Source organism: Dipteris shenzhenensis, chromosome 23, assembly GCF_047967505.1.
Source record: "Dipteris shenzhenensis isolate YYH24624 ecotype China chromosome 23, Dip_SZ_1.0, whole genome shotgun sequence".
Classification (NCBI taxonomy): Eukaryota; Viridiplantae; Streptophyta; class Polypodiopsida; order Gleicheniales; family Dipteridaceae; genus Dipteris; species Dipteris shenzhenensis.
In genome coordinates, this window is record NC_141618.1 from 50,308,976 (window position 1) to 50,322,588 (window position 13,613).

The 13,613-nt window shown below is 41.0% G+C and overlaps 1 protein-coding gene across 1 annotated transcript; it reads left to right on the top strand.

Moving 5' to 3' along the window:
- Nucleotides 1-11,573: 11,573 nt before the first annotated feature.
- LOC147887499 (stem-specific protein TSJT1-like) lies at nt 11,574-13,299 on the top strand. The gene is made up of 5 exons (XM_087394167.1): nt 11,574-11,714; nt 11,945-12,154; nt 12,245-12,485; nt 12,584-12,704; nt 12,812-13,299. Exons 2-5 carry the CDS (start codon nt 11,955-11,957, stop codon nt 13,006-13,008), a joined length of 759 nt encoding a protein of 252 aa, XP_087250293.1. The 5' UTR covers nt 11,574-11,714; nt 11,945-11,954; the 3' UTR covers nt 13,009-13,299.
- The last annotated feature ends 314 nt before the right edge of the window (nt 13,300-13,613 follow it).

Consider the following 13,613-nt stretch of genomic DNA (forward strand, 5'->3'; position numbering starts at 1 on the left):
TTTAACCCTTCGTAACTCATGCATTTGAGACCCACACTCGACACGCTATGGAGTTTTTTCCAACCCATTGCACACCATTTTGGCATGCCTAGCATTCGTTAGTTTGTGCCCCCATGTGGGCCTCGTATCGCACTAATTCGCTCATATCTTTATGCTATTACCTCCGATTGATGATCCGTCTGCACCGGCACATTTCCTTACAGACGTGGGACAATCATAGGCACATTATTAACATGATGGTATCTACAACACTAACACATATCTAGCCCTCCTAACACAATTACATCAACACCCGCACTGGTGGTAGAGACACCCATTGCACTTGCATGTAGCTGCGCTCCCAGCCAACGCCTCCAACACCAATGCTCGCCAAATTTGCGTACACCTCCACTGCGGCTAACGCCTTTGACAATCCTCTACCCTGACTCCCCCCTTGAAATTCAAGAAATCCCTTTGACTCCTCCATGCCACAACATAGCTAGATGCCATCACGCGATGAAGGGGATATTGACCTCGATGCAGAGGGGAACAATTTCTTTAATCGCAATAATTTTGGCAACAATAATAATAATCAAGGCAAGTGCCCCCTCAGCAAACTCAAACTTCCCAAATATAATGGTAGGGGTGATCTAGCCCGATTCCTCCAGCATTTTGATGCCACATGCTGAGCGGTTGGAGATCAATCCAATGAAACCAAGGTCACTTGGTTCCCCATGGTCTTAACTGATGAAGCGTCACAATAGTACCTAGACCTCCTAGTGAAAGAGAGAGCCAAATGGGACCTCCTTTAAACAAAATTCAAGAGGTGCTTTCAAATGGAGAGACTACAAGATGATCCCGCCCTCCAACTCAGCAAGATCTAATAAGGTAATCGAGAAGATGTACACACGTACTTGGGTAAGATGAAAAGATTAATTGCCAAATGTGACCCCCGCCCTAATGCAAAGTACTTGACGGCTTGGTTCATTGCAAGACTAAGAAAGAAAATCTGCAAAGGTATGAAAAAGATTAGCAATTACGAAACGTTCAGTGCTGCTGATGCAGCCGCCATTGACATCGAGGATGGCATGACTAACTTTGACACCAGCAGTGATGATGGAAGATCTAGTGCACGAGATAAATGCTTTAAAAAGGGCAAATCTAAGTCCACTTCTGAAACATCAAATGAAGATCATCTAGAGGCCATGACCATGAAGCTAAAAGATGAAATGATACAAGCCATGGAATGAAAGCTTCATTTATCTCAACTGCCACCTCAGACTTATCCATGATGAGAAAATGTATGGTACCCACACTGCATGGTGGCCAATCATACAGCAAATGAATGCTCGGTCCTAAGAGCCAGGATCATTGCACAAGCAAATCCACCACCAAGGTTGTGGTGCCATATCTACGTCGTCAATGGCCATGATGAAAATAGTTGCATCTTCAACATGTGCAACAACCCGCCTCAACCTCAACAATACCAACTGGCACCCATGCCCGTGTATAGGTAGCCGAAACTTGCACAAGCGCCCCCAACTCCGAGGCTAAATCATGTTCCCATTCGGACACAAGTCCCACAATTACTTAGGAATCCAAATCCACGACCATATCCAAGAGTTCCAAATCTAGCTCCTCGGGTACTTCAAATACAACAATTGCACGCCAAGGAAGTATACTCACCATTCGAGTATGAAGCTGAGTACCCAGTGTACTATGTAGAAGGTGCAGAAGGTCTAATACTAGTCTATGCAAATCAAGTACATCCCAATACATATCGAGCAATGCCACGGTTGTGGAGAAAATCATCAGATCGCAAAGTGCCTCATCATGGTAGCCCCCCTACTTTCCAACCACTCTGAAGAGATTGTGGCATAGGCCATGCCTGTATGGACTGTCCCATGAAAAATAAGGTCCCACAACAAACAGACGCTAAGCCTGACATCCCAATCAGAATTATTGGGCTGGACCATCAAAGTATGGGGCCGACAAGTGTAATATCACAACCGGTGAATGTAATTACATGCTAGTAGAAAGAGGCCACCAAGGACCCTAACATTGCAATCCAACCAATATGACTTCTTAAAAAGAAAACACAAGTGCCTCTACCTCCACCAAGCAATGAGCAACCAAGCTCATCCACATAAGCTCCTAAGCCTCAAATAAAAGAAGCTCCATACCCAAATGCAGAAGTGGAGAAGGCTCGTTTTCAGGCACTTCAACAATGGGTACAAAAGGAACAAGCTCAATTTTGAGGCTAAGAAACAAGCTCAAGATCCAATCATGACTTGGCCCCATAGAGTATTGATACTATACTCGAGCCTCTGTTCCAACAACAGGCTCCAAAATATAATGTACCGCTATGCCAACTTGAAGGAGCCGCACTCTCTAGCATCTTGAGTTGCCTTGTGTCAATTCCCATTGGAATCCTACTATGGAATTGTCCCAATCTCTGGGAGAGTTTCAAAGGCTGGATTGAGCTCGCAAACCCCCCTCCACCTATGGAAGACATTGAAGATATCCCTGTGTGGATGGGTGAGAGAGATGACATATGCAACATTACTATGCCTTTAATCCACAAGGCATATAATGAAGTCCAAGCCATATTGGATGGTGGAACAGGTGTAAATGTCCTATCAAAGGACCTCTACGATGAATGGGATCTCCCACCAGTGCAAAAGGCTAGTTTTAGCATATGCCTTGATGATGATTCACGAACTAAACCCTTGGGAATAGTGAATGGCATGTTAACAAACGTCGCAAGAGTCCGCTTTTCCCTTCAATTCACAATCTTGGATCTCCCCAAAAAATCCTATCAAATCTTACTAGGACGTCCTTGGTTGCGGGAAGCATCAGTCCTCCATGATTGGGGAACTGATAGACTAACCATCCAAAATTGCAACATCACAGTTAGGGTGAATGTGGGGACAGGAGCTATAAAACCAATTGTGCCTAGAGCATTGGATGACACATCTTCAATGACGATCTCAAACAAATTAGCTCCCCTGCAAGAGCATGCCATAGCGGGTGATACACAAAGCAATGTCAATAACTGGATACAAACATTGTCAACCATCGACAACTACCATTCATTAGACCCCATCTTCTCGCAAATAGATGCTAAGGTGATACAGGTAGATCCTCCACTCACACATGAAGAACCAATCGATCTAGAGGTGCCATTCTTTATGGCTGACCTTGAGTGGGATACTGAACCTGAAGAAGGTATCCATACCAATGATAACTCAAAGCTTAGACACATAGTTGATTGCATGAATAATTGTGCCACACAATTTCATTCCACACTCTCAAAACATGTGTAAAAATAAGATCTCTCACAAACACACACAAATGTCATACATGCATGCCAACTAATCTAATGATCAATGGTACACCATATGCACATAGATGCAGGTTTAGAATTAATGCCACCACTAAAGAGGATGCATAGAAAGAGCCCACTGCCTCAACCATGCACCTCCAGAGTTCGTAGCCATCTACCTCCTCTCAACAACGGTGACCACAAGCATTTGTGGTTCAAAGCGATAGCTCTGAGAAGGATTCTATGCAAGACATGGAAACCCAAGAAGAACAAATGCCACCCCAATCACCACCGGCCTACACAGACATTGACGGGGCCCAGTCATTAGAACTTGTGTGGCCACCTACATCGACTTATGCACTTTACAACACAACAACTTTCTTAGGGCAAAGGGGTCTAGGTAGTCTGTATGAGAGCCTAAAATCCTTGGAAGATAGTCCTATAATGACCACATACATCAGGGACTTTCTCCATTCTTACCACTCCAGCAATGCATAGGATGGCAAGTACACCACTATCACTGTACATCAGAGCCCACTCAACATTATCCTCAATAGTATAGTCATTCAAATGTCCTTCTCACTCCCAAAACAAGGTGCCAAATACCCTGCAAGTCTTGCCGATGCTAAATTTCTTGAAGTACAGCCTCTCCTCGCCAAGGGCACAATGTGCCATAGGGACGGCATATTGCTTCGCACCATCATTAACTCTCGCCTCAAGGAAGCATCAAAATTCCTATCTATAATCTGGGGGGTTAAGTGCAGCAAAACTTGATCCCTTCTACTCTGCACATTTGTTTTGATGAGTAGAAAACTAAAGCAAGATTGGATCTAGCACTTAGTCATCTTCTTCACAAAAAAACCAGATGGTTCATTAGGCCAAAAATGTACAATTCCGCACTTATTGGCTGTAATCATCAATAAAAGGCTATAGGGATGAAAAATGACTCTGCCCCAGTCACCGAAGTCAAAATTTAGTGAAGACCATGTGATAATACCAAATCAAAGACCTTCTACACGTTTCCATAACTCAAGCTTTCTTAGTACCACCAATAGCCCCCAACTCAGATTGCCAAAGTGGCTAGAGATCCCACCCCTCAAAATAATCGCATCAATAACTTGGAGTCCTCTAAATCCAAGTCTGAGTGGACCAAGTCCCGCAAGCCCAAGCAATCTAAGCACACCAAGTAGATCAAGAAGCTCGTTTCGGCTGAGCAAATCATGGAAGCCCAACCCTTGTTGAGCAACCATGTGAGTGACTACCTAAAAGCTCAGCCTCTTCCTGTCGATATATTAAGTTCTATTCTCATGAAGGACAATATTCACATTCATCATGTGCACTCAAATCTATCTCTAACCATATACAATGACACATAGACAGAGGTCTAGGTGATACCCATTGAAGTTATCCTTCTTACCTACTTTCTTGTATTAGTAAGGTTGTATGACAAATAGGACTAAGTGTTCAACTTCTCCCAAAAGATGATTGTTTAGTAGGAGTGAGTTAAATCTAAGGAGTAACAATAGACATCCATCCCAAGATTGTAGAGTTCCAAAGCCTAGCCATATTTTCTTACCAAATTACTTCTACAATTGAGCTCCTTGTAGTCACTCTCATAGAAAGTCAGTGCATGTTGATCCAACTTCTCTTGGTATGCAGAGGAACGAATGAGAAATGGGTTGAGGAGCAGCATTGAAAAAATAATCAGATTCTCCTACGTTGAAATTATCCTTTCCTCACATTGAGGAGCAGCATTGAAAAAATAATCACATTCTCCTACGTTGAAATTATCCCTTCCTCACATCCAAGCCAAGCATTAATCTCTTGAGATCTAGTAGGCTAACAAGTGTAGTTTGTAGACTGCAAGCCCCAATAATTATTTCCTTGTGGTAGGCAATTCTTGAATTTGCATGAGGGCTTGGGAAATTTGGAGCACACGTGCTACAAATATGCACCTGCATGCCCAAGTGCAAGATCCTTTTTTGGAGATGAATAGGGACTCTTCATTGAGTGTAGACTCTAGACATTCAGTGTATACTTTTGGACTCTTGAAAAGTAAGAGTAGCATTTCAAACCATAATCTCAAATCCTTGTACCAATGGAAAATGTAGATATTGAAAAGTAAGGGTACCATTTTAAAACCTAATTCTCAATTCCTTATACCAATGGAAATTTAGATACAAGTTTGTAAAATAGATATATATTGATGTACCATACAATGTATGCTAAAGGAGAATACCTTGTTTATAATTGTATAAGTGTACCATTGCAAACACCTTACAATATTGAAGCACCATCACCATTCTGATAATCTTCAAGACAAGCCCCCTCCCTATTCTGACAACTTTACAAGATTAAAGCACCATCACATGCAAAATCAATAATTTTGTTGACCATATCAATCCTTGTTAGTCCCCTATACTCTTTCAAATCTTAAATCAAAACTTCCACTAAGTTATTAGCATTAGATGCCAATATAAAGTAGAGATATTCAAACTATCGTATACAAAAACTTGGTTTGGCATCCAATGCTAATAACTTAGATATACATACATACATACATACATATATATATATATCTCTCTACTTATTTTCTACCACATACAAATGCATCCCCAACTAAGGTGTAGTATCTACTACTGTGAATTCATCCAATGATACACAAAAATAATTTCCAAGTTTCAAAACTCCTTTAAATCATCAATTATAACTTACTTCATATGCTTAGCCATATTTGTTGCACTAATCCTTGACCAGTGCATGCAATTGAATATATGATTGGTGTTTCTAAAATTAGACTATGGAGAATAGAAGCACTGTGAGAAATATAGGCACCACAAAAAAATAGATGCAATTTATTCATGATCAATAGGCTCTTAAATAGGGATGATAGAAGGTTAAGGAGTCAAAGTATTCCTTTTGAATTGACTCCTTGAGTCTCTCAATCAGCCCTTATGGCTCTCCCCTTGACATTGGGTTAGATCACATACATGCATCACACCAATCACTCACACATAGTGGTCATACACAAACAATGAAACATGAAGCTTTGAGTCCTCAACAAATCCCACTTTGGAGTGAAGGTTAAGGAGTTTGATGTAACCTTGATCAACCATGGTGATTTGGGCTTGCTTGCAATCGTTTGATACCAAAGAGAACAATTATGCCAACGCATAAAACTTACTATCAATGGGAAGTTCATAGCAATTAACAAACTTTCAATGGAGAAAATTGATCATTTTGCAAAGACTTGGAGGTAGCGACTATGTTTTTCGGTAGCTATAAATTACACCGAGCACTTCCTTGTAGCATGAGATTCACAAGTAGGAGAGGCCATTAATACAATAGCTTCACTCACACTATCTCAACTAGAAGAACTTTTAGAAAGGAGATAAAGAGATTATCAACATGAAAACTCAACGAACCACTGGAGGGAGGGAGAAGAGAAAGATCCAGCTAACCATATTTTTTATGTAAACACCTCCTTTCTCATTGTTGTAAAGCAAGCTCCCATAAGAGAGATGCGTGAGATGGGGGCTTGAAGGATACTACATTGTAGAGGAACCATTACTTGGGAACTAGAATTAATATCTAATTTCTCATTACTATAAGTCAAATGAAACAAATTACCATAAGAGAGATGCATTAGATGGGGGCTTGAAGGAGCCTACATGTAGAGGAACCATTACTTGGGAACCACACTCCCATAAAGAATCAATCACCACTCTCTCAAAGTAATAAATGTCATAAGTTCAAGCCCATTATAAGAATAAAGTCAACATAGAATAAACAAAAAAAGAAAAAAGATCTAGCAACTACGAAAGCAACATGACAACGATCATCAAAGACAAGCATAGAAAAGTCAGGCAAGTTACTCACATTCCCATAAGGACCTGAGAAGTACATGACTACTTCAAGAGCTATACAAGGGGAGACACGACTACTTCAAAGGGGAGCACATCAAAGTTAGACAAGTTACTCACATTTCCATAAGGGCCTAAGAAAAATACTTGACTACTTCAAGAACTATACAATGGGCGACACAACTATAGCAATACCCAGGCTGAAATGGGAGTCAAAACTAATGAAATTAGATAGCTAAAAGAAAACCCTAGTTTATGGGGGACCTACCAAGACAAGAAAAATGAGTCTTGCTATGGAAGGAGAAGAAGAAAAACGTGAGTACACTAGTGATAGACACACATAAGAGGAAGAAAATGTGTTAAAATCATTATTGAGGAATATAAAAAGTGTATGGCTTGGTCCTATAAAGAAATGAAAGGGGTTTCCCCCAAACTTACAATACACAACAAATCTATTGGGGAAGGTGCTAATCCTAAGGTATGTGAATCCTATAGGACAAATCAAATTATAGCATCATGGTCTATGAGGAAGTAGAAAATATGTTTGATGTTGATTTCATTTATGAAATAAAGCACATTGATTGGGTGTCTCCAATTGTGACTGTGCCAAATAAGACTTTAAGCTAAGAATATGTGTGAATCTCAATGTAGCAACTATTAGAGATCACTCCCTACTACCATTGACAAAAACAATGCCTTTATCTCCTAGGATGGGTTAAGTGTATACAACGAAGTACAAATCACTCTTGAAGACCAAGCAAAAATAGTATTTTCTATAGAATGAGGTGTTTTTTCCAGATAGTCATGCCATTCAAATTATGCAACGCCCCAACCATTTTTCAATGTCTAATGTACATCAGCTTTAAGGCATTCAATATAAAATTTCTTCAAGTCCTCCTAGATGACTTATTCATACATTTATGTACAAAGGATCGGTTGAAATTTAATGAGGAAGTACTAAAAAAATACAGAGAGTATGGCATCTCCTTGAACTTCCAAAGTGTCAATTCTTCATCACACACGGAGTTGTCTAGGCCACATAGTCTCTAGACATGGCCTACAAGCTTGGCTAAAATAAAAGTAGGCATGGAACCCCACATAATGCTAAGGGTGTACAATTATATCATGGGCCATGAAAGATACTGTGACATAAAGTTGGGGGTAGTGAAACTTCACACACCACTTAGCTTCTTGATTCTTTTATACTCTGTGATGGTTATCCTTATCACTTGAAAGGAGGGATAAAATATACACTTTATGCAAAGGAAACACTACACATTCTCTTCATTGCTTCTCTCAGACAAGGGTAAAAATGCTAACATCCCAAGTTACATGATATCTAGCATAGGGAGAGAAAAGGATCAGGGAAGGCCACGATGTCCCCACATTGATATGGACCAAAGAGAAGGGTGGTGCATTTTTGAAAGTAGATCTTGCATCTCAATATGACATGAAATGATGTATACCGAGAGGGATGAAGAGGCTATACGTACATGCGTGTGCGGCCCATGCCTATACATACACATGCATGTGTACTTTTATGTGTGTGCATGCGTGCGTGCGTGCATGCGTGCGTGTGTGTGTGTGTGTGTGTGTGTGTGTGAGAGAGAGAGAGAGAGAGAGAGAGAGAGAGAGAGAGAGAGAGAGAGCGCATGAGTGTGTTTTGAACGTATACATGTTCATATATGTGTGTTGTGTACGTGTATGCATGTGTGGGTGTGGGTGTGTGCGTAGTTTGGGGGAGGGATGGGGCATGTTAGTAGTTGAAGAGCCATTAGTATTCCAAGGGTCCCCAAGGTGATAGTCCAAGAGTTGATAGTAGTCCAAGAGTCCAAGGGTGGTAGAGCAAGAGACCATGGTAATCTAAGGGCCTGTGGTCATCTGAGAGTCCAAGGGTGGTAGTCCAAGTGCCTATGGTAGTCTAAGAGTCCAAGGCTAGTAGTCCAAGAGCTTGTAAATGTCCAAGTGTCCAAGAGACAATGATTGTCCAACAGTCCAAAGTCCTGCACATTGCAACACTTCCTAAGCTCTTCTCCTCTAGTTGCCACATGTTAAAAATTTAAGTATAAGATATTTTGAATACATGTTGTGCACATCGCAACATTTCCTAAGCTGTTCTCCTCTAGTTGCCACATGTTAAAAAATTAAGTACAAGATATTTTGAATACATTTTGCTCACACATGTATACAATAGTCTAAATGCCCTACCATTGTCAATAGGACTAGTCAGTCCTTTAATCCAATCCTTATTGTTTGAACTATTTATAATGCATTGAATTTTGTTTTTCATTTCTTCGCTAGTTGTTCACAAGTATGCCATGGAGGAGTAGTGACATGTGTTAAGACCAAGGGGGTCACCTTATAAACATGTCATAAGGGTGATTTTTTAATTTGGGAGACTTACACACCATTCAAATACATGTGGGATATCAAAATGCTTGCCTAACATAATATAATATATGCACGGAAGCTTTACACTCAACATCTTGTAGAGCTATTAAAGCTATGTTTTAAAAGGTACAAGTTTGAAAAGTAGGTGTATTTCAAATACGTGCTTACTTGCACATCCTATACAGGTCTTACAAAGTGACCCCCACCCTCTCTGAAATCAAGCTACTTGTTTGTGTTTTATTTAGGCAACAAATTGTAGAGAGGCTCCATAGTTTAACCTTATCACTATGTGACTTAAATTTACGTTGTTATGGGAGTCAATATGAGTGGCTTGTGAGTCTCTATGTGGCTCTCTTGGTGAATGGATCCATGTGGATTAAAATGCACCAAGGAGGCATTAGAATACTGATAGGAGTCTTATAAGAGGGAAAAATGGTAAATGTTTTTTATTGTTCACTAGACACACACACAATGTAAAGGATTAAAGATGAAACAATGCTCATTTACATCCCAAAAATCAACATTTGCTAACAGCTAGTATTTCAAGGCGTGGCTTAGGTGCTTCCATAATTTGCCAAATAATTATAGGTAATTTTGGCAATTGTGTACAATGTTGATCTAGCATTGTGGGCCTTTATGTCATTAGAGCCATAACGTTGTTCAAATGCACGATGGCTTTCATCCTTGAAGAGGAAGGAAGAATCAAAGAATTAGACAAAAGAGTTCATGGCCCCACCTCTACATTTGGAATTGTATATCCACTTTTAAGGGTATCTCATGGCATTTTTTTCCGAATAAGGAAGTCTTGTTCTCTTGGTTTCCCTTGGTCTCCTAAAAAAACTTTGTCCTTATAGGATACATCACATTCTTAGCAAAAGTGGAAGGCATGTTCACATTCTTAGGAACGTTTTGTTAAACCACAATTATGGTAAGGACTTGCAAGCTGCTTAAAGCACTTTCTTGCTTACAATCACAAATTTATAAGAACAAATTTATAGCTTGAACTAAGTTTAGATACTCATAAGTTTTTTAAAATATATGCCAAGTTCAGACAATAAGTGGTCATTTGAGATAGAGCATGCTCAAGATGAAGCAGATGACCTACATGTGTGAAACTATAGGTTGGTTCGCAATAAGTTGGCCATTGCGGATGAAAATATGCCATGTAAAAGAATACTCCACTAATACACAGTTTTTTATTATAGTTGTCATGAACTGCAATTGTGTTTTCTTTTTATGTGGCTTGCAAAAATCGTCACCAATTAGGTTGAAATCTGAGGCACACTTAGGATTAGTGCTACAGAAAAACTTTTTTTAATAATCGTTCAAAATCCCCCCTAGCATGAGGGCAATCTTTATTCTTGGATGTGATATGTTAACACTCTAGTGTATATATGGTTTGTGGGTGTTTATAGACTAAGTGCCTAGCAAGGTTGTGCTTGACATGGCTGCCATTGGGCATCATAAAAATGGATGCACAAAAGGGCCATTAGGCCAGCCCTTGCCCAAGCTCCACCCTTCTTGCGCAACCAATGGGAAGGCTCTTTTTGGGCCTTGTTCGTGTGTTACGCTCTTTTTGGGTTGCCCGCAAGGTAGCCTTAGTTATAATTTTCTCTTTTTTGAAAGAGAAAAATGGCGGTTCTCTTTTAAAAATCAGTGTTGCCATTGCTATGTTCTTCCTAAGGCTCCATCTCTCTCTCTCTCTCTCTCTCTCTCTCTCGGGGAGGCCTTTTGAATGATTTATTATCATTTTGCTTGTTTAAATCATTCTGTTTGAATGATTTATTATCATTTCTTGACCCTGTATTGGGCACCATGTGTCCCCACACACACACACACACAGAGTACTGAAGCCTTCTGTGGCATGGGCGGGCGGTGTGTAAGAGCCTTCTGTGGCATGGGCGGGCACTAGTGAATATATATTTTCTGATGATTCGAGATTTTTTTAAGCTAAGAATTAAAGGAAAAAAGTTTGGGAAAGGACACGTCAGCGTGCAAATCCATCCAGATGACCTTAAAAAGCACCGTTGATCAGTCGCTTCCTTTTCTTTCGGTTTTTGTTTGGCACAATCTTTTTCTTCTTCATCTCTGTTTTTGTTTTGATCTCTTTCTCCCTGTTTCAGAAATCGTTTCTCGCTTCAATTTCATCTCTCCAGGTTAGTTCGCCTGTCCAACTCTGTTTTTTCATCGTTTTTCTCCTCCTCTAGATCCATTTCAATCGATCTCCAGTCCATCTTGCTTTGCAGCACATCGATCTTCTCTCCCAGATTCGTCTCCGTCGTTGTTTTTCAGCCTTTTTCAGGCCTTTTTCCTTTGCATCGCTTGCTCTCGACTTCCATTTTCTCGAGATCCGATAACCTTGCTTTTTGCACTGTTGGAATTGCAGATTCTTCAAAATGTTGGCCGTTTTCGGGAGCACCGTGGCTAACGCACCACAGGAGCTTTGCAGCCCCAGCAGCAAAGTCGACAGCAGGACATCCGGGGTGGAAATCCTCAATTCGTTCGTCGCTGAGATGCCGAATGCCGTCCACGTTATGCTGAACGATGTCGGTGGAATGGCGTACACTCATCACAAGCAGGGCTTGCTCACACCAAGGTAACCTGGCAAGACGAGTTTTCTCGCTTTTGATTCTTGCAGACTAGCAAAGAATGTCTACATTTGCCTCTGCCGCGTTTGATTTTACAGGTCTTTCGCCGCTATAGATGGCATTTTCTGCCTTTTTCAAGGGAACTTGCAGAATTTGCCTGTGTTGAGACAAGAATACGGACTCGCCAAGAATGTGACCGAGGTAACTCTGGTCATTGAGGCGTACAGGACCCTGCGTGATCGTGGCCCCTTTCCGGCTGACAAAGTTGTCAGTGATCTTAGCGGACAGTTTGTTTTTGTTCTGTACGACACCAGCAATCGTAATGTCTTCGTGGCTCTGGTGAGAGTTACATTGTTTTTCTCTGTCTTGGCGCTCGCTTTGTTCGCTTCATTTTCTTGCTCAGCCGGGAGATTCATGACTTTCTATCTTTTTTTCAGGACTCCGATGGCAAAGTTCCGTTTTACTGGGGTACGGCAGCAGATGGATCTCTCGCCTTCAGTGACACTCCAGATGTTCTCAAGTCGGGGTGTGGGAAATCCTTTGCACCTTTCCCACCCGGTAGGCGCATTTTGCTGGCCCTTTGTTTTCCCCTTCCTTCAATGTTTTTGTGTAGTATGCATGTTCCAAGTTTGCCTCTGAGCACAGAAGCTGGCCATTTTTTCCAGGCTGTTATTTCTCGAGTAACATGGGTCTCCAAAGCTACGAGCATCCGCTTCAGAAGCTCAGGCCTGTACCTCGAGTTGATAGCCAGGGTCAGGCATTAGGGGCTGGCTTCAAAGTAGACATGGGCAACAAGGATTTGACCAAGCAAGAAAGCATGCATAGAGTAGGCAGTGAGGCTAACTGGGCACAATCCATCTGAAAGGATTATGCCTTCAAAATAAATTGTCAAGGGATGTACATAATAACCCCGTGTCAGACATAACAACGTTGTACATTTCTGCTTCATAGGGTGTAGGCTACAGTCAGAAAATCAAAGATACAATCCTCATCTTTCAAACAATTCCTGTTAAGGAAGAGACAGACGAAGCACATGTTTTTTTTTTCTTGTTTCCGTTGTCCTTTAGATAGGGCTGACTTTGGGGTTGAACCCAGTGCCCTGATGCCTCTTACATTTGAAGAAATATAAGGCAAACAGGTCTTTCTTGGTATCTCTTTTTTATGTTCGAGCCTTGCTGCTTTTCCGATGTCATTTCACCGTGTGTGCAAGAAGCTTGTTTTGTCTTGTTTGCTCTCACGAGTGTGTGATGAAGAGGATATGCAGAGATCTGTTCTACTTTTCTATGTTTTATAACACACCCTCAAATGAAGATGACGGGAACTGTCTATACGTGCTCTTGAGAATGACTCTTGGAATATGTTGGCACGATGATGCAGACATGCTTTACTGTCGAATTAGGCTAGAGACCTTTGAATTTGATTATTCAACCTTAGCCTTAGATCTTTCAGATTTGATGGCCTGCTCAA

Bases quoted from the DNA above. Each gene is read 5' to 3' on its own strand.
- LOC147887499 (XM_087394167.1), top strand. From the start codon at position 11,955: ATGTTGGCCGTTTTCGGGAGCACCGTGGCTAACGCACCACAGGAGCTT. The intron at 12,155-12,244 runs GTAACCTGGCAA...TTGATTTTACAG, and splicing joins CAGGGCTTGCTCACACCAAG to GTCTTTCGCCGCTATAGATG. The intron at 12,705-12,811 runs GTAGGCGCATTT...CATTTTTTCCAG, and splicing joins CTTTGCACCTTTCCCACCCG to GCTGTTATTTCTCGAGTAAC.